Source organism: Nicotiana attenuata, chromosome 7, assembly GCF_001879085.1.
Source record: "Nicotiana attenuata strain UT chromosome 7, NIATTr2, whole genome shotgun sequence".
Classification (NCBI taxonomy): domain Eukaryota; kingdom Viridiplantae; phylum Streptophyta; class Magnoliopsida; order Solanales; family Solanaceae; genus Nicotiana; species Nicotiana attenuata.
In genome coordinates this window covers 6626325-6646962 of record NC_031995.1, presented here as the reverse complement: position 1 = coordinate 6646962, position 20638 = coordinate 6626325, and the positions used below count along the sequence as shown (strand labels likewise).

The 20638-nt window shown below is 36.1% G+C and overlaps 2 protein-coding genes across 4 annotated transcripts; both read right to left on the bottom strand.

Annotated features, from left to right (window-relative positions):
• Nucleotides 97-11366, bottom strand: LOC109228624 (GPCR-type G protein 2-like). The gene is made up of 13 exons (XM_019393781.1): nucleotides 10922-11366; nucleotides 8954-9054; nucleotides 7404-7511; nucleotides 6322-6442; nucleotides 5824-5953; nucleotides 4972-5050; nucleotides 3958-4046; nucleotides 2515-2607; nucleotides 2155-2181; nucleotides 1962-2048; nucleotides 1217-1288; nucleotides 760-890; nucleotides 97-441 (listed from the first exon to the last, which is right to left on the bottom strand). Exons 1-13 carry the CDS (start codon nucleotides 11134-11136, stop codon nucleotides 285-287), a joined length of 1410 nt encoding a protein of 469 aa, XP_019249326.1. The 5' UTR covers nucleotides 11137-11366; the 3' UTR covers nucleotides 97-284.
• On the bottom strand, nucleotides 16128-20265 carry LOC109230394. Of its 3 annotated transcripts, none has more exons than XR_002068628.1 (6): nucleotides 19861-20265; nucleotides 18473-18649; nucleotides 18246-18288; nucleotides 17882-18169; nucleotides 17244-17439; nucleotides 16612-16696 (listed from the first exon to the last, which is right to left on the bottom strand). XR_002068628.1 is itself a non-coding variant. In XM_019395901.1 (5 exons), exons 1-5 carry the CDS (start codon nucleotides 20185-20187, stop codon nucleotides 16563-16565), a joined length of 969 nt encoding a protein of 322 aa, XP_019251446.1. In that variant the 5' UTR covers nucleotides 20188-20265; the 3' UTR covers nucleotides 16128-16562. The 3 variants fall into 3 exon arrangements, 1 of the variants encoding a protein (XP_019251446.1); XR_002068627.1 differs by having other exon boundaries at nucleotides 16617-16696; nucleotides 17221-17439; XM_019395901.1 differs by lacking the exon at nucleotides 17244-17439 and having other exon boundaries at nucleotides 16128-16696.

The following is a 20638-nucleotide window of genomic DNA, read 5'->3' as shown; positions in this document are numbered from 1 at the left end:
TATATATATTCTGTATGTTACATACAAAATTAAACAAATTTTATACACTTTTTCGGCTATCGAATGTAAATAGTTTCTAGCATGGGCTAAAAGTAGTAATACCCCAAAAAAATTTGGAAATTTTGGGTTGTCAACTTGAATTTAGAAGATATCAAACAGATGTGAACCAGAGGGCTTTGATCATGCAAAAATTTCTACTATATCAATGATACAACATTACAAAGAATAGTGGTAATTCCTTGTGGACTAAAAGTAAAAATTGCCTCTTCACTGAGGAAAATGTTTTAATCAATTGGGTGCTTATTATCGGCCTTTCGAGCTGTATAGTGCGCAGATAGCAAAAGCAGAGATAAGAAGGCACTTGCTACAAATATTGCATCAAACCACCTGTGATAGAAGTCAAATTGAATGTCTCCACCTAATACATCCGTTATGATTATCCTGCCAACAAAAATCAGGTCGGGCATAGTGTAAACACCGAGTGCAGATAAATTTTGTTCAATATCAGATCATGTATCAAAATCAACTAAGTTACTAACTAGCTTAATATATTTCCCATGTCCGCAAAATGGTCGGTTCTAGCGTTATAGCCATAATTATCAGACCAATTTTTTTTTAAACCACTCAGCAAGTCGCATTGAGGAGAAAACTATTCATGATAGGAAATTGGGTTTGATTAGTTTAAAGCATCGATCACTATAAAACAAGATCTCTAGTAACAGAAATTCAAAGTAAAAAGCTTATTAGTAGTAACCATACCGATATTCGGTTGCCAGGCTCTTTCTAATCAAAAGAATGGACGACAGGAAATACATTCCCATGATTTCAGAGAGAAAAAGCACGACATTACTTGATGATCCACTTCCAACTCTGGAAACTGCAAAGAAGAACTGGGCACAAACAAAAACGCTTCAAGTAAGATGCAGGATACTCGAGTCGATAAAAAGCTGGGTTTGCATTTCCAAACAGTTAAAGGATGTCAAGTAGTTTCCTTGCGTCTATCTGTGCGGGTACATGTGCAACCAAATTGGAGGATTTACTCATGAAGAAATGTTTAAGATTAAACCTTAAAAAAAATTGCAATTATATTGTTATCTGAAAGCAACTTATATACTAAAACAATGTAAACGAGATGAACAGGTGTTTTCTAGATCCATAAACCATAAATGATGACATCCAGCAAACTTGAAGATGGGACCATCAAGCCTAAATTTACCTTCATCAAGTTAGTCAGGAAGCCCCTCACTGAGACCACAATCAATACCCCAATGAACAGGAGAGAGATGTACTGCACAAGGGAGCAATGGTCAGATAACTCCTGTCAAGAAAATAAAAGACGAAATACTAACAGAAACAATAAACTACTGAGAAAGAGCCTCAGAATGAGCTCCTAAAAGCTTACAATGCCACTCATACAACAGTGATGAGTGACCCCTTCACCTATCCAATATAACACCGTTCCCTATTAAATGATATACAATTGATTTCACTCGGGTAGTAAAGATAACCTCGACTTGATATTAAAAGACAACAGTGTACTGTTAAAGATTGTCTTATTATCAATGAGATTTAGTTTAAATTCCACATTTTATTTTAATCCTTTGAAACTTTTAATGTGCTTACACATCCATCATCACACAAAGAGAAATTGAAAATGTGTTGAATTAGCTTCTCAGCGTTCACTTGTCAAGAATGTTGATCTAGTTTCCCTTCAGCGGTTTTGCTATAGGTAAAACCAAAAGACATTTTCTTCAAGCACTTTTATCTTCGACCCAATTACTTCCAATTTCATGTAAGAAGTTTGAGACGATAGCTTCTTAATCAAACCTCGTCGCTGAAGGTTCATCTCCAAAACGTATTAACGCAAACAATAGCTTCACTCAAATGATAGGATAACCATTAAGTAGAACCATAACCATGAATACCATGAGTAGATGAAATAATGCAGACAGTAGATAAACCTGTGATAATAAGTTGACATTTATTCCAATGTCGAAGAACTGTAAAAATATGCTGATTGTCCTTGTTACAGGATCGACAGAACCGGCCTGTCAAAGAACAATATGCTTGTTGTCAAATCTCAAGGATTCAGCTATAAATTATATAAAGAAAAGTGAACCACTAAGCAGATGAAATTCTAATTTAGAAGCATACCTCCTTGAAAACAACACTCTGAAGAGACTGCAAAAGTTAAAATGGTCAATTAGCTATCTGGCTCAAATAATAATAATAAGCAGAATTTGGAGGGGGTGAAAGCAACACGAAAGATCATAGAAAGACCTATGTGTGCAGTGCAGCAAATCCACAACATAAACAAACTTTGTTGTCCATGTCAGTATTAATATGATATAGAAATGGAGGACCATAAAAGTTTGTGCAGTGGTGTCAATCAACAAGAAAAACATCAATCAAGTTTCCTGCTAACACTAACATAGGCCTGTCATATGAACTGGAAAAGAGCAGTCATCATGTGAGAGGTGCTCAAATTTACCAAATTTAACATCATTTTCATACCTTTATCATTTTATACACACAATACACAGAACACACATAGCCCAAAAGATTTTGCAAGTGACCCTTCCATGTTCGAGAATAAGCAGCAGCTTCCTGGTGTAGTCAACAAATTGAAGCAGTTAAACACAAAGAAAGTAGATTCAAAGCAACTGAATTAAATCAATAAAAGAAAGTAATTTCACGATACAAGCTGAACTAGATGATGGACCACAAAATTATGAGCTTGCGGACAAATAAAGGAATAGTTTGCTGCTCTCATAAGGTAAAACAACAAAAAACCTATAAAAATTCAACACAAAGACGAATTAAGGAAGCTGAATGAACACATATAGATAGAGGGACTACCTTGTCGAGTAGGAGACACGAAAAATACAGTAGACAACCCCCCTGCCCCAAAACCCTTCAACTAGGAAAGCTGACAAACAACCAAAGAAAGCAAATGGTCCAAGAAAAAGATGACGGCAATGTAATATTGTCATACACGTATACATTTTGGGGGAAAGGGGGAAGGAAAGAGGAGAAGGTTTCTTGGTTGCATAATTTGCTCAAACCATGTGGGCAGAATTAATATTTTAACCAGAGACGAGGTGTGTCATTCCTGCAAACTGGTAGTCTGTTTGATATCATTAAAGGTGCCAACTGTTTGGAAATAAGTAAGCCTGATGGGTTTTTCTGAGAAAAAGAGAAGCCAAGGAATGATGAATTAAGGGAAAACAAGTTTCAAACCTCAGGAAGGCTTAGTTAAGCATCACACAACTTATATTGCACAAGAGAGTCTGCTAGGTAAAGTTCAGAAGGGAAGAGAGTGGAATAGTGATTTTGAGCTCCCTGTCTCAACGAGACCTACTTTCATAATTCATTTTTTTATATAATGCTCGTGTCTCGGCCAGCTTGCATGCAAATCCATCGGCTACCTGCGACCTCACACCAGCATAGATACTAACTCTGCCAGCAAAAGCTTAGACAGATGAGAAGAAATCATCTAGTGGTCTTGTGTCTTCGTTGGGATTTGAACCCTGGTATTACCCACTTCATTGACCACTAGGCCACACCATTGAGTGTGACTGTGACCTACCTTCTTTATCCAATCTTCCCCAAAAGTGCTGACCTATTTCTTTAAAAGGAATGTTTCTCCACCCTTTGCAACAATTCAAATTAATATAACTGTTTGCTGGTCAATTCAAATTAATATAACTTGATACTACTAATTTTATATATTTTTTGAGAAAGTAGCTTGATACTACTTCTCATATTTCAAAAGTTGATGTTATATGATACAGAATAACTACTCCAACTTTTCACACTTCAAACTATAGTTTTAACCTTCTACCAAATCAATATGATAATTTATTCAGACATTACACTCTTAACAATCACATTGGTCATTTTTCAGCAAGGTGGAGGGTAAAAAAATAATACAGAATAAGAAAGTTCAATACGAACCTTAGCTTGGCGAAGCTCATAAATTTCCAAGAAAAGCTGCTTTGATAGTTCCTCTAAGGCCTGAACCTCGTTTTCCATATTTCTAATATCTTCATGCATGACGTGCATCCAACACCAAAGAGAAGTGCGTCAAAGAATTGTTAGAAAGTGATGTAAGTATCATGTACAGTTGAAGAAAGAGCATTTGATGTTCAAAAAAGAAGGAAAAAACAAACTTAAACAGATGAAAGCTGAACACCTTAGGTGACTTATTGTAATGCTCGTAGATCCTAGTAATTAGAGAGGAAAAGGAAACCACCTTGCTGTTGTCCTACTTGAGTGACAGTATATCAAATCATCTTACCAAAAAGAGTGACAGAATGTCAACCCATATATCTAAAGTACAATGTCTCCCTCCATTCAAATGCGATATAGCTAGAAGATGCCCCGAAAAGAAAGTCACTTCTTCAAAAATGCAATTTACGCCACTCAATTTCTCCTATTATCAACTGTTATTTAAACAGTTGCATTTAATCCGACAAATTTTTGAAGTTAATGGAAAAAGTTGCAAGCTTTTATCCCACTATCGCTCCTGCTAATCAGAATCGCAATAATGAACTTTCTTCTTGAACATTGTAATAGGCCCTAAATGTGATCATTCAAAATAAAGTTAGGAATTGTTTCACAACCCACATCCTAGAATAAAAAGCATCAATCATTGTCAGTTGTTTACTGCCATTTTTTTATTTATTTTAAGTCTTTAGATGTACTGCTTCACTCCATCCAGAATAGTTTTTACTCACCTATCACTATGGCATGGTCAGACTTATATAATATTAGAAAAGAATCATAGCAGAGAGTGAGAGTGAGAGTGAGAGAGAGACGCAGCAATAGAAACTGGGAACTGCCGCAGAAGAAATTAACTACAATCAGCACATGAAGGAGACATTAAAAAAAAAAAGAATCTTCCACACGGGGGCTTTTATGCACTTGAATCAATAAATTTCCTGGAGAAACTTTCCACCATACACTAACCTTGTTCCTTTTGGTCATCCTGAACGGATCGTACAACTGTTCCCACAATGCGCTTAAAGAAGGAATTCGCTTTTGTTTTCTGCAGCAGAAACAAATAGAGTACTTCAAAATAAAATAAATAAGAAACTGCAAATGTTCAGAACCACCAAAGGACACCTTCTCTTTTCTTTCTTTTATTATCTCTTGGCAATAGCAGCTGATGTAAAATATGAAATTTGAAGTTTCTTTTAAATACGGACAGTTAAACATCAGCAACACCTTCCCAAACATCAGCTAAACTTTCTTTTAAGTACGGACAGTTGCAGTATAACTCCAGCAAGAAATTAAGTTCTGGTTTCTAAAGCAAGTTATAGTATTTCTTAAGGGCGTCAATATCTTTCTAAAAATGCTACTTGATCTAGAAAAGGGTATGACAGAGATACTCAAGATAGTGTTTCATGCAGGAAATACTGACAAACGCTACAACACCCACTGCTATAGCTAATTGTCCACCCTTCCAAAGTGTGATTCCTATGCTATTAATGGCAGTGCAAAGGGCATTTCAGTTGACTCACTTGAACGAATATGCAGTAGAACTATATATATATACTCTAGATAGTATCAAGAATTGCAGGGAGTACCTATGACTTCCAACGCAGGTAGGATAAGGGTATACAAAGGCATAATAAAGTGTCTCAGCCCATTTTAGATACTAAGCTATCATCAATGACTTTACACTAGTATGACAGAGAAGAAAAAGTACAGGCTACCTACAGACATAATCTGCGTGTTTCTTTCCGTGCTTGTTTTTTTGGGCGCGTCTGTGTACCCATAATGAAAGCATACAAAAACAAGCTTAAGTTAACCAATTACCTCTTCTGAATCTAGGATCCGCTCCATTTCCCTTTGACAAAGAATAATTTTCTTTTTCTTTGCAATGCAAGTTTCAATTGACTGCATCAGCTGCCTCTCCAGTCCTTTGATCTCAGATTCCTCTATTTCTCTTCGATATAGAAAGAGTCAGGAAACTAAAACCAAATATAATTACTATAAAAATAATAAGCTCCTTTACTATAGACTTCAGTTCAATATATATTTGACTAAATGCTAGGAGTATCAAATTCAAATTGGTAAAACCCAGTCCAAGTAAGGCTATAGTAGGTTGTAGATAAAAGCAAGGGGTTATTACCCAAAGCTGTCTTTCTTAAAATAACAGTTTTTCCATTACACTAAGGAGGTTAAGAAAGGAATGTACTGTACAGCTCACTATTGGATCTAGTTCAGTGCCATCTCCAAGAAGATAAACTAGAAACCAACTGTGTTTGCACTCACATGCACCAACTTAAGCTGCATCTTATGCTCCCATCTTACCTGATGAATAGAGATAGATAACTGTACGGCAAATTTACTGCTCCAAAACCTGAAAGGATAGCCATGACAGTCACACCAATCACTCCAATCCTGCTAACCAGCTGAGGTATGGTGAAAAATCCTGAAAAAAGAAAGTAGAATACAAAGATGACAAGAGTCTGAGGAAAATTACAAGTATATTTGTTAGTCCACTTCAAATAAACTGAGTGGACCTCCCATGTAGTCTAATGAGTCATTATAGACACTACCTTTACTATTAAACTCCGTGACCGGGACTGTGGGTAAAGTCAATAGAGTATGGCTATGAATTTCAATAAGATCTGTTAAGAAAATGGATCTTGGGCCTAACTCAAGCCCAAAAGTTAGTTGGGATGAGGATTATCCAAGACCATATAAGGAAACTACAACCCATACCATTAACCAATGTGGGAATCTGACACCCCCTCGCTTGCTCGGGGCTGGATATGCAAAGCATGGACAACATAACATGGGGTGAGAATTGGGTAAACCAAAAATGGGGTTTGGTCTGGCTCTGGTACCATCTTAAAAAAAAAATAGAAATTTAGCCTAACTCAACCCCAAAACTAACTAACGAGGTGAGGATTGTCCAAAAGCATAAGGAGACTATCACTCATACCCTAAACTAGTGTGGGACTCTAACGATACCCTTAGAGAATCTTTCATTTTCATCTTCAATCATTTTTAACTATTTCACTTAAGATTTTACAAAACGTTACAGCTTCTTCCATCAAATACAGATACTATAAGTTAGAGCAAGCAAACACTATGATGACTAAGATACAGTAGAAAGAATCTGGAGTTCATCCCTGTTCGGTTACGGGAATGTGTAGATGAGAAAACTAGACTAAAGAAATGGTTCAAGAGACTAGAGTAGCTTTCTTCTTCACGCAAAATTTCAAAATTACAGTAAGAATAGAGGGGAAAACTTCTGGTCCTATATAATCATGTCACTATGATGTCTTATTCATAAAGGTGAGGCCCAGAGAACATATTGCAATATCCAGCAAATCAACAAGGAGAGTGCGAAACCAAATCCATGTGCAACAAGATAATATACAAACCTCTGTCAGGTGAAGGCATTGGAAAGTGAATGCCCAAACGCCAAAAACCATAGAGAAAAGCCAACAAGAATAAGATAGCACCCACTGCAGCCCGTTCCTTCCTCACGCCTGAATACAAACTCAAGATTCAGAACATTTTCTGAAGAGAGGTGATTGAGATGGTACAATCTAATATCTGTTGGAGTGTAAAAAAATTCATGGTTAAAAGCCAACACTGCATACCACAATGCAACTTGTGCGCGTGAGAGAGAGAATGTTGGAACAGCATTGGAGTACATATAATCAAATATGTTCAAGACTGTCCTATTTATTCATGGTGATTATGATATTATTTGTTGGCCCTTACAGGAGAACATGGAGTAGCCAGTTGATTTGCAATGAAGTTGCATAAATGGACAACAATGTGACATCAAACATACACTTTTTAAAAATATGGACTTTGTGCTTAACTCAACCCAAAAGCTAGCTCTGAGGCGAGGATTGCCCAAACCATATAAGCAAACAACAACCATTATCTCAATCAATGTAGGACACTTAAATCCTCCTTCCTCCAGCACACTCAAGGTACAATACAACATGGTGGCCCAATATTGGATAAACCAAGAATTGGGACGGGTTTGGCTATGATGCCACATTAAGAAGATGGATCTTGGTCCTAAGACAATGGCAAAAACTAGCTCACAAGGTAACCAAAGAACATATAGTCAATTTTATTGAAGTGCATTAAATGTTTAGAATTCTAACCTAGCCGTAATAACCCATAACCAGATCAAGTCTTCACTAATTCCAAAATAAAAAACTTTCTGAATTCGTATTTTGTCATTTAATCCACATGATAAAAGTCCTCTTCCACTTTAAGAGCATGAACCAAATTAGTGCTTTCAACAAAGTGCATTTAAAGGTGATGAAGCAAGCATGCAGAAGGACGCCATCTACTTAAAGATTAGAGGTAACTACCATGAAACCTCCACGTGCATAGACAAGGAAATCATGCAAATAAAGCTCGTGTAAAGATTCCTATAAACACCATCTCGGAATTTCCACAAAGCACATCTCTCTAGGTATTATCCTCTTCTCTCTTTTCCTGAATAGCTAAGGGGTTGAGTTGCGGAGGACATAAAGTATCCAATACTTGGGATCTTATCACTTTTCTCTTGAGAGAATAATCATAAAAAGTGAGCAACATCACATGTTATAAATAGTTTAACAGTATTTGAGAAAACACATTATGTTGAGAGATCGATAAATAAAAATCATGTCTAGGGGGCCTCATGGTAATCTTTGCCCTTCTTCATGCAAGAGAGGAAGAAAAATATCACATTTTTTGTGCCATGAAGGATCTGGGGACTAAAATGACTGCACAGTAAGCAGCATCAGCCAATTCTTATCAATAGCAGGAATGGAAAAAATAAAATAAAAATAAAGATAGAAAAGAAAACAAAAAGAGGATAGAGCAGATTCAACAAAGGTATGTAAAAGGTTAAAACTGAGGTTTTCATTGAGCATGATCATAGTTAGCATCAGGTAGTGATGACAATAGGGCAACTTACCACTGTTGCAAAGCATCAGGTAGCAATGATAATAGGGCAACATGAAGACTAGTAACAATATCAAACAAAACAAGTCCACCTTCCAATTCATCCATCTTGCCCTACAATTTACAAAGAAACAGCATATAAAAATCTAAAAGATAGTGCAAATCTAGTAAAACAGACTGAAGATACTGTTCCCTGTCCCAAAAAATGACCTACTGACATCTTCATAGAACACTTCTCTCTCTCTCCAATAATTCAAACTAATATAAGATAATACTACTTTATATAAATATTACTCATGATATGACATGTTTTCAGCTAATTATGCCATTTTTCTTCACGAACTATTATTTCAAACATTTTCTTTTACCAATGTCAATATAGTAATGTGGTTAAACATTACACTCTTAAAAAGCAAGTACATTACAATCGGTATTCTTTAAGGGAATGAAAGAAGAAAGAAGTATGATATAACCTACTAGAGTCATTCATGCAACTATATTTTTGATAGGCCATACATTGAACTGGTATTGAGGACATAGTGTTTGCACAAAACTACAATGTTCACAAAACAACGTCAACATGATGAATCAATCTTTGGTTTGTGTGACTTTAAGGTTCTGCAGGATGAAGCAGCAGTTAACAATTATAGATATGCATACAGGGAGACACACTATAATGAACATAATCATAAGCCAGCTGTCACCAAAAGAGGACTTTGAAAACAAGAATTTTCATAACTCTTATGTTTTGCTTCTTATCTCGCACTCTCTTTATATTCCCTTTATGTAAAAAAATAAAGATCTTAGTTGAAAAGAAACAGAATGAGAGAGTGGAAGACACGATTTTTTAGAGACAACAGTTCGCTACAGGACCTTTTGGGCTTCAATGCTCTAACATATAGCTAAAGATGTAACACATAGAACTCAATAGGCTAGTTGAAGTGCATCAGTGCTACAAGAATACTATGCAATAAAAGGGTACATAACAAAGTAAAAGGAAAGAACTACAGAAGAGTTGACAAGCTTTTCAATGGAAAAGATTAGACATGATTTAAAATGATTACATAAGATAGAAGCTGCATGTAGCACATATAGAGGATAAAATAAGTAATAGTTGGCAAAGATGCCTCATTATATAAACCTCCAAATACACCGTCTGTAGGTATGACACTCTTATGATTGATGTGCTAAAAGGAGATAAGGTGTATCCAAAGTTACATGAAATAAGTTGTTTGCAAAGACCTCTAATCTCATAATCAATGTGAATTTAGTTAAAGAACACAAAAGAAGAACCAACCATAAATGTACGCAAGATCAACTAGTTTGGTTTAAGGCTTGGTTATTGTTATTATACTTACATTAGTCTGGTATTTACCAGGACTCCTTTTAATCTGGTCAAAGACTTGCATGTCAATGTTCAAACAGTGACATTTACAGAACTGATAGTTTTAGAGTACCCGAAATTTGCCTCATAGTACAAATTATTACCAGTAATGAAAGGAAAATGTCCCAGTTGAACAAAACAAATATAGATGATTTATATGAGCGATCCAACTAGCTTCGGATTGACACCTAGCCCATTTATTGATCAATCAGGATTCATTAGTTTTCTATTCCAATGTCACAGATCCAATGAAGAATTTCCAACTATGCCAGCAAAGACAATCTCTAACTAGAAAGAACATAATCCCCAATTAGACTGAACACTGGAATTTATCTTCTATCAACCACAGAGTTTTGTCCAGTATGAACCCATAGTTACACACAGCCAGCTCACCGGTTTCCAATTAAGCAAAAACAAAAGCAAAGTCTCTACCATTAAAGATTGTGTTTTTCTCATCCCATTAATGCTATATTACTTTCAGAAAATAAAACAAAATAATTCTCCAAACCTAGTTCGCAACTAAACAAATCAAACAACAATAAGCTCAATACAAAGCAGAAACGAACAATGCGAATAAGCCAAAAAAAAAAGACATACTCTTTAGAAAGAAGGGGAATGATCTCGAAAAGTACAAGCTGAAAAAGGTTGCAGGAGAAAGCGAAAACAACACTGAAGATGATCTGAACCAGTACTCTCTTCTCTTCATACTCTTTATACAGTCGCCGATTCAAAAACCATAACCCCGTCCAACCCAGTAAAGTTAACGATCCCACTCCTATTACTCCCTCGTATAATCCTCTTCCCCATCCCATTGAATATTATTGCACTGATTTCCCTTTTCTGGGTTTGGAGTTTCTATTCTTCAGTATAACGTTACTAAACCCCACATTTCAGCATCTATTGTATTTCAAATTTTCAATAATTAAACAGTGATGAAGATTCCCATGTATTTCACCCACTTTGTTTGTTCCCTTTTTTTCACAATAATAGTTTTCTGGAGAACATTTTGAGATTTGATTTTGTTTAGTTTTTGTGATTATGGTTTTGGAAGAAAAAGAGTTTTTCTGGAGAACATTTTTTGTGTTTGGAATTACAATTTGCACTTGTAGTCCTCAATAATATAATAGATTGTATTTCTGATCCTTGTGATATTTGGTTAAGCAAATTTAACTTTCAATTTATTGTAATGTGCACTTTTGAGTCCTTTACTTGTGAATCTTCACCAAATTATGTACACTACATCATTTGAAAGAGTTGTAAAAGTAGTCCAAATGAAACAAATTCTTACCTAAAAATGGACCGGAAACAATATTTCCCTAAATTGAAGTTTAAACATGCTTAGTCATATAAAAAAAAAACTAAAATTTGGATTTATGAATAACTGAGGGTCCAAAAATGCTCTGTTTCTCTAACTTTTTTTTTTTAACATTTGAGTTTCATTTTTACAAAACCATAATTTAGTTTATATTGTATATTCCAAAAGAAATTTTAATTTGAAATCCATAATACAAACTTACATTTCTTTTAATCCACTCTATCTAGATTTTGGGTTTTTGAGAAGTTTTTCTCACTCAAAAATCATTCGGTTTGAAACATAAATTGAGTTTTTGAAAAAGATCAAAATATTTTTCGAAACAGAAGAGAAAAATCTATATGAAGCTTTCACAAAACTGATACAAATGTTTCTACAAAACTGATTTTGAAATACCAAACCGTATATACCATTTCCCAAACATTATTTTCCACATATTAGTTTCCCAGAATAATTCGGAAACCAAATTCAAATGCCAAATGTGAATCCAACTTTTATTTTACTTATTGAGAAGTGGCTTAGTTTTTTAACAACAGACTTAATAGTGGCAACATGTACACTTAACCCCACATGAATGCAAGATACATTCACATCCAATATCATCGCAACATGGGCAGAACTATACATCTATATATCATAAAAGGGATCAATAAAATCACCTTGTGGTGAAATTATATTTTGCAATATGATAAAACGATGTGGGCAAAGGTCAGAACGACATGTAATAAAATGTTAAATTCTCGCATAAAAAAAAGCTTCTAGTGCGTTGAGACAAAAGATGTAACTTGAATACAGGGGTAATTTAGTCTATTTATGTGCTAGCAGATTAGTGTGTTAGTTAGTTAGTTAATGATACACATGATTGGTTAGTGATGTGGTTGTAGCAGTTACTAAAGCCTTGTATATATACATAGCTTGTACAAGTAATGAGATACAAAGTATTCATTTTTCCAACTGTTACATTCATCTTCACGCTCCTCTTCTCTCTTTTCCCTCATTAGTTAGGGTTCCTATCTCTCCTCAAATCTCTATTTCAGCGTGGTACCAGAGCTCGAGCTTTGAATCGAAGCTCGCAAATCGATCATATGTCTTCTCCTTTACTCTGTCTTCTTCTCTGCATTCACAAAACAATTAAAATCTCATTTTTTTCTGATTCGAAGCTCCAAAGTACTCAACAATGGCGATTGATGATTTGGAACATGAAAATGCAACTTCACAGCTGAAAATGCATCGCATGCATCCTCCAATGATAAATTTGAGGAAGGTGTTACAGTTGCAGTCACTCACCCTCTATACCTAGCTCCCAGCGACACAAGTGAAATTTTATTGATTTCATTCTAGCGGACCGGCACTGATAATTACTCCTTGTGGTATCGATCTATGCGTATTATGTTACTTAGCCGCAATAAACTGGCATTGTTGATGGCAGGTGGACAAAAGAGTAATTTCGTGAGAAGTATTGGTACCAATGGTAATGATGCAATGCAATTGTATAGTCATGGCTAATGAACTCGGTTGCACCAACCTTAATCAGTGGTATTTCTTATGTCACTAGTGCACAGAAGGTGTGGATGGATTTACAAGAGAGGTTTGACAAAGTGAATGATACTCGTTGCTACAATTTACACAAGGAAATTGTTACCCTAAGTCAAGGTACTTCCTCTATCTCTGTCTATTATTCAAGGCTCAAAGGACCTGGGATGAGTCCGAGTCTGTTATACCCACTCCTGGCTGTGATTGTGTTAAGACCAAGGAGTTTATTGTACATCTACGAAAGCAAGTTTTTTATTAGTTATGTTTATTGAAAGCAAAAGGTGTATCAAGAAAAAGGTGTATCAGTTTCTAATGGGCTTGAATGACTCTTACTCTCAAGCTCGTAGTCAAATACTTATGATGAAGCCACTTCCTTCAGTGAATCAAGCATATGCCATGCTTATGCGTGATGAAAGTCAAAGAGTTGTAGCTGCTTCTGCTAGTATTTTAGGATCTTCACCTACTATAAATACACATCCTTATGATTCAATTGCACTATACAGTGCTAAGCCTAGTTTCAATCAAAAATTTAGGAAGAACTATAACATTCAGTGTGAGTTATGCAAAATGAAGGGCCGCAGTAAAGAAAACTGCTTCAAAATAATAGGTTATTCATCAGATTATAAATTCAAAAAGAAAGGGGGAGCTGGGGCTTACAATATAATGGTCGAACCTGGATACACTATGCCTATGAACTCCAATCATGTCTCAAACCATGTTCCTCAGCAAACACCAATGCTTCATTTGCTTGCATATCAAAATCACCAACATACTATGAATCAAGGAGCTGAATATTCTCAAGCTATGAGTCAGGCACGGGGTCATTCTGGTCCTCAAGCTCAAGCAGGATCCTCCTCTATACAGGTACATGAATCTTCCACAGGTTCCTCTTCACAGGCTCAAGGAAGTGCTTTTCCTTTCACTAAAGAATAGTATGATTAGATAATGCAGTTTCTGAACAATTCAACTTCCTCTGCTCAAGCAAACGTGGCAGGTACCAGCACTGCTCTCTTAGCATCTACTAGTCCACAAGAATGGATTATTGATGCTGGAGCAACTAATCATATGGTGTCAGATGCTAACTTGCTCACTAAGACTTCTGTAGTTGCTCCCTCTAAGCCTAGGAGAGTCTTATTACCTAATGGAGATGTCACTCAAGTAACTCACATTGGTGACAGTAATATTTCAGACAGAAGCACTCTTAAAGAAGTTTTCTGTGTACCTCAGTTCAAGTTCAACTTATTATCAGTCTCTAAAGTGACAAGAGATCTTAAATGCTTTGCTTCCTTTTATCCCAATTTATGTGTATTTCAGGATCTCTTCAGTGACAAGGTGAGGGAGACTGGTAGAGAAAGAGATGGTCTATACTTTCTGTAGAGATATGGTGGTAAGAAGCTCATTGCAGTCTCTTTAGCTGCTGCTGGAATAAAGTCAAGACAGGGTGACACTACAGTTGATGTTGCCTTGTGGCATAAAAGACTAGGTCATGTATCTAATAGTGTTCTTAGGAAACTGTTTGCTGCCAAACTAGCTAGTATCAATGACACTATCAATAAATGTAGTGTATGCCCCTGTGATAGGCAAACCAGGTTGCCATTCCCTTCTAGTTGTATTAAGACTGTTGCTGCCTTTGATCTAATACATTTTGATGTTTGGGGTCCATATGACTGTGCAACTTTTAATGGCAATAAGTATTTTCTGACAGTGGTCGATGACTTTACTAGGATGACTTGGTTATTCCTATTGAAGCTCAAATCTAACGTGCGTGTGGTGCTTACTCAACTTATTGTGTTCATTCAAACTCAGTTTAACAAAATTATGAAAGCAGTCAGGTCAGATAATGAGTTTGCCAACTCTAACTGTACCCCATTGTTTCAGAAGTATGGTATTATTCATTAAAGAACCTGTGCTTATACTCCTCAGCAAAATGGAGTTGCTGAGAGAAAGCACGGACACATCCTAGAAGTCACACGAGCTTTAAGGTTTTCGGTTAATATTTCTGAGCTTGGACTGGGAGCAGCAAAACCTACAGCAACACCTGTTGAAGCCAACATCAAACTGACCACTAAGGAGTATGATGAACATACTAGCAGCTCTAATGCAATTGATGATGAAATGTTAATAAACATCAACAAGTATCAAAGATTACAAGGGAAACTACTCTACTTAACTGTCACAAGGCCAGACATAGCATATAGTGTTCAGACAATAAGCCAATTTATGCAGAAACCGAAAAGATCACATTTGGAAGCTGCTCAAAAGGTGGATAGATATGTTAAGAACCAACAAGGTCAAGGCATACTGTTGTCTAGCAAACAGAGGAACACTATCACTACATATTGTGATGTAGACTGGACATCCTGCCCTATCACTAGGAAGTCAGTAACATGCTTCTTCATCAAGTATGGTGATTCTCTCATATCCTGGAAGTCAAAAAAACAAAGCACCATTTCTAGGAGCTCTGCAGAATCTGAGTACAGAAGCATTGCATCAACTGTAGCTGAATTGGTGTGGATACTTGGTCTGTTCAAAGACATTAGTATAGAAGTTGGTCTCCCTGTGAACATCTACACTGATAGTAAAGCAGCAATTCAAATAGCTGCCAACCCAGTGTTTCATGAACGAACTAAACACATTGAAATAGACCTTCAGTTTATAAGGGAAAAGATACAGGATGATCTGGTACAAATAGAATATGTAGCTACAAAGGAGCAGTTAGCAGACATTCTAACCAAAGGTCTACCACGAGTGCAACGCGAGTATTTGATGTCCAAGCTAGGTGTACTTGATGTCTTTCTACCACCTAGCTTGAGGGGGAGTATTGAGACAAAAGATGTAACTTGAATACAAGGATAGTTTAGTCTATTTATGTTCTAGCAGATTAGTGTGTTAGTTAGTTAGTTAATGATACACGTGATTGGTTAGTGAGGTGGTTATAGCAATTAGTAAAGCCTTGTATATATACATAGCTTGTACAAGTAATGAGATACAGAGTATTCATTTTTCCAGTGTTACATTCATCTTCACGCTCCTCTTCTCTCTTCTCCCTCATTAGTTAGGGTTTCTATCTCTCCTCAAATCTCCATTACAACATAGTATAGTGGCAAATCACTATACTGTATATAACAAGGTCGCGTAAAAGGCATTTTCTTAGAGGCTCAGTGAACAAGACTTTACCAAATCACCTTTTAAGGAGAGATGAAATAGCATAAATCTTCTAATGTTATAGAAAAACAACAACTTCTCTGTCAAGAACGTACGTGTTGCAATGGCCAAGATATACACGAGCAATATAACACTATATACTAGGGCTCACACCTAGCTCTATGAATAAAAGAATGGTTGAACTGTTGCTGTGTCTGCACAATCATCATCTCTTCCTCAGAGAACTTCTTATAAAGTTGCTTTAGATGAGTCGTGAACTCTAGAAACAAATCTTTTAATTGCTTTGCTCTTTTGTATGCTTCTGTTCTTGAATGTACCACCATCAGATCTTTGTCCGTACTTGTTGATCCTAGATGCATATCCTACATAAGACAGGGAACTAAGGTGAGGTTGGGAAAATCAACCTGGACAAACTGCTATAGAACATCTTTTGGCTACGAGAAATTAGAAGTATATGACTTGTCCAAGTTCAAATTTCAAAAAAATGCTCTCCCCTATAAATACTCTATGGAGATGTTGTAGGTACGGATGTGCATGGACCAATATATTAAGCTTGTCCGTGCATGAATTTGATTTAGGGGTTGGCGATTACTCCAACAAGGTTAGGGTCAGTGTGACTTTGCTCTTCTTCATTTCATCCAACTACTACTGATGAAAAAGAGTTTGATTCCGATACTGAACCTTTTCTCTAATACGCCTAAATAACATAACTTCCTCACAATCATGACCTATATTTCTACATTCTTACCTTTATATTATCCTGTTGTATAGTGTAATTGAGTTTGACAAGTGATAATTGGAGCATCCAGGTTCCCTTTTTTTCTTCTTTTTTGACAAGTAGCAGGTATCTATTTATACTGGAACTTTTTCTACTTTATCATAGTACCTCATATAAGGACATCTTTTAACCTGTATCGTATTTGGTATGCTTCTCAACTCATTTATGAAATGCTTCACATCCAGGAAAGGTGGATCCTTTTTTGCCTTACAACCTGATTTCATGTAGCCTATAAAGTTGTAAAGTCTTAGAGGTCCGTAGCCCAAGATCCCAGACCACATCTTAATCATGTCCTGCCTTGAATCTCTTTCAGTTATAACCAATGGCCTGTGAAAGACAAACAAAAAACACGCAACTCCCTGACAGTCTAGAAGATGGATGCACGAGCATGAAAATCTTGATTGTATGCATTAATGGCAACAGGATCTACAATTCTGACACAAATTTAATTTGGAGAGGATTACTTGGAGATCTAAACACCTAAATCGCTAAGAACTAGCTTATAAAAGCATTAGAGACCAAAGTGGCACCAGACACGGCGTAATGCTTCATTACCATGTAGATATCAGGGGATTGGAGTAAACCAATTTTAGAGACTGAGAAATAAAGAAAAGCAAATAGTGCCAAAAATTGCTTAAATGCTTCATGGAATCAGTATTGTGAAATGGGACAATACAACCTGAACCTATAGCTCCTATGCATTTATAGACATGTTAGCATTTATTATAGTCAGCTACAACAATGAAGAAATTGAATGCATGGGGCATACCTTCCAGTTGAGGACACAACAAGGTGGGATGGATTCTCCAAAAACTGGTGTATCTGCTGAAGCTTCGCTTCACAATCAACCGCAATAATACTTCTCGCATATGGCATAGATAGACTTGGTAAAATGTATACTTCTGATGAAACAGAAGTATTTTCATGTATAAAATCCCTGAATGATGATGGTAATAAGTTTCTCTCCAAGTTTTCAATAAGCATGAGATAGAAACTTGGGTATAGCCCTCCAAGATCTTTGTCTTGTTCCCTATCCCTGCTATACTACTGTCTGTTGCTGCAGCTCATAAGGAAGAAATTAAGAAAAGGTGAAAGTATTGCATCATAACAGGTGATGGAGTTTCTGAACATACCTCCTGATGTCACACCAACGATACTCTTGGCACTATTAATTCCCTATGGAACAAGGAAGCAGTTAATGTCTTATTTATGAACATTATACAGTAAAACTTGCCTCAAAGGATGAATTAATAGACAAATTACTGCCTGTTCTTTCACAAACTGATACTTTAGATGCTGGACTGTCATTCTTCGAAGCAGAAGTTAACATGGAAGAGGATTTTCCAAGATTCTGGTTCACCTGTTTCAAGAAGGAAGCTATTTTAGGATCAACTTGAGCAACACCTTTTATGGTACACATGCCTTCAATTCTGGTAGCGGTTAAGCATCCTTCCTTTGGACCGTGAAGCCAAGATATTATGAAGGTGCATAAACACTCCTCCTCTCCATTGGGAAATGAATGGTCCACATTGTGTATCTACCAAAGAGAGGTAGAATCAAATTTGAAGCAATTCAGTAGTTTCCGCTGTCACTTGTCAAATAACATATATACTTCGACTTTCTGCTTTCTTAATTATTTTCGAAGTCAAGTAAGCAAAGAAAATTTAAGCTTTCATTTATTGATAAAAAAGGAATGAACACACAACTGAATCTAAATACAGAAGAATGAAAAGTATATGTCTCAAGATATGATCCCTTATTAAGTTGTTATAATGAAATAGAAACACAACCATAGAGAAATTTGGAAAACTTGTAGTCCGCTTAGCTCGAATTTGAATTTCTCCAGCATTATATGGAGGTCGGAAAACTGAGGAATTTGAGAGCATAAGTTGTTAAATGACAGTAACAAGAGTAACAAAGACACAGTATTTCAATGATTTTAGTCAATTAGGGAGGAGCAAATTTACTTTACCAGAAGATGTGCAATAGAGAGTACAAATAAGAGTGAATACTCTAATTAACCCAAGAGAATATCCTCAGAATTGTCACTTAGAAAGAGGATCATTCAATTGTTTCTCAACACTAACTCTTTGAAATATAGCAGCTCTCTAATACTCTACAAGTTTCTGAATTATGATAATGTATGAAATTCATTCTATCTTTAAAGTGGAGTTCTTCATCATCTGGAGAAGCACATTTCATCTCACATGAGCTTCACTATGAGGTTCATCCCGAGTATTTCAACATTTCAACTCTGTTTATTAACCTTTTATTTCAAAAAACTTAAAGAATCTACGTTCGAATTCACCCTGAAAATTAGTCAATTTGATCATCGCCCTCCGAGAAGGTCCAAATAAATTGAAACGGAGGAATTAGAACCTCTTTATATTTTTCTACTGACGATACAGATCTCTGAAAGGCTAAAGAACTTCGGGTAAAAGCATATTACGTAAAGTAATAGCAAGGCTTTTGGCTATAGCTAACAGATTTTGAATTTCATTTTAAGCAAAGAAATTTTTTATTGGACTAAATCGTAAAGTGAGTACATATATTCACATACAAATAGATATTACGCAGCTCCATTTGGACAGAAAGATCAGCAAACTTTCACGGAAAAAATGCAAAAAAAAAAAAAAAGGATTGTCGCCATAGATTTCGCGCACTGGAGCTACAAACTTATCTTACACTAACATAAAACAGAGGAAATTATACAGAGGAAATAAGCAAGTACTGAGATGCATAACTCACCGCTTCAATAACAACGTCGTAGAACAGCATGTCATCCTCACAGAAAGCATTACAGGCAACACAGACGATCATACCTTCCTTGAGAGTACAGCATTCACGATCTTGCAGCTGCGGTGACACACACCTGAACCTTTCAACAAATTCATCGACTTCCTCCTTCGACGTGAAGTCTCCGACGTCGAAAATCGTGTCGACTTCCTCCGGATATCCCTCGTACTTCACAGTCAACCTTTGGCCTTTTAGCACGAGTCGTACACTATACCATGAGTCATCAACCTTATATCTGTACTCCAAGTTGTACCCTTCCCGTTGACCGGGATTCGCCATTGCCGGCGGGAAAGAATGTTAGAATCTCCGGTGGAAACGTACGTTGTACGTTAGTGGTAAGAGGAGTATTTGCACAGTGGCGAGTGGAAATGGAGAAATGAGTAGTGACAGAGATTTTTACTGTTTCTTGCCATGTATTCCTTTTTCAGGTAGAGTGGGAGTACGAGGGAAGACGTGGCAATTTTAGTAAGCTAATAATGACATTTTTCTCATTAAAGTAAAACGTATTTAAGTTTTATAAGTCTCTTTAAAATTTATTTTCCTAAACTAGTTAGGAGTTTTAATTTGGACATACATTTGGTTAAAATTTAAAAATCTTTTTATTTGAAATTGAGGTTAGAAAAGGATATTTGAAAGTAAATTTGGTTAAAATATGCATTTTTACTTGAAAATTAAAGATTTGTGAAGGAAATAATATCTTTATTTAAAAACTTCAAGTTGGAGTGAATAA

Bases quoted from the DNA above. Each gene is read 5' to 3' on its own strand.
- LOC109228624 (XM_019393781.1), bottom strand. From the start codon at position 11,136: ATGGGATGGGGAAGAGGATTATACGAGGGAGTAATAGGAGTGGGATCG. The intron at 5,051-5,823 runs GTAATTGGTTAA...TTTCTGCTGCAG, and splicing joins GGATCCTAGATTCAGAAGAG to AAAACAAAAGCGAATTCCTT. The intron at 891-1,216 runs GTAAATTTAGGC...GTTTGTGCCCAG, and splicing joins TCCTGACTAACTTGATGAAG to TTCTTCTTTGCAGTTTCCAG.
- LOC109230394 (XM_019395901.1), bottom strand. From the start codon at position 20,187: ATGGCGAATCCCGGTCAACGGGAAGGGTACAACTTGGAGTACAGATAT. The intron at 18,170-18,245 runs GTATGTTCAGAA...TATGAGCTGCAG, and splicing joins CGTTGGTGTGACATCAGGAG to CAACAGACAGTAGTATAGCA. The intron at 16,697-17,881 runs GTATGCCCCATG...TGTCTTATGTAG, and splicing joins GTTGTGTCCTCAACTGGAAG to GATATGCATCTAGGATCAAC.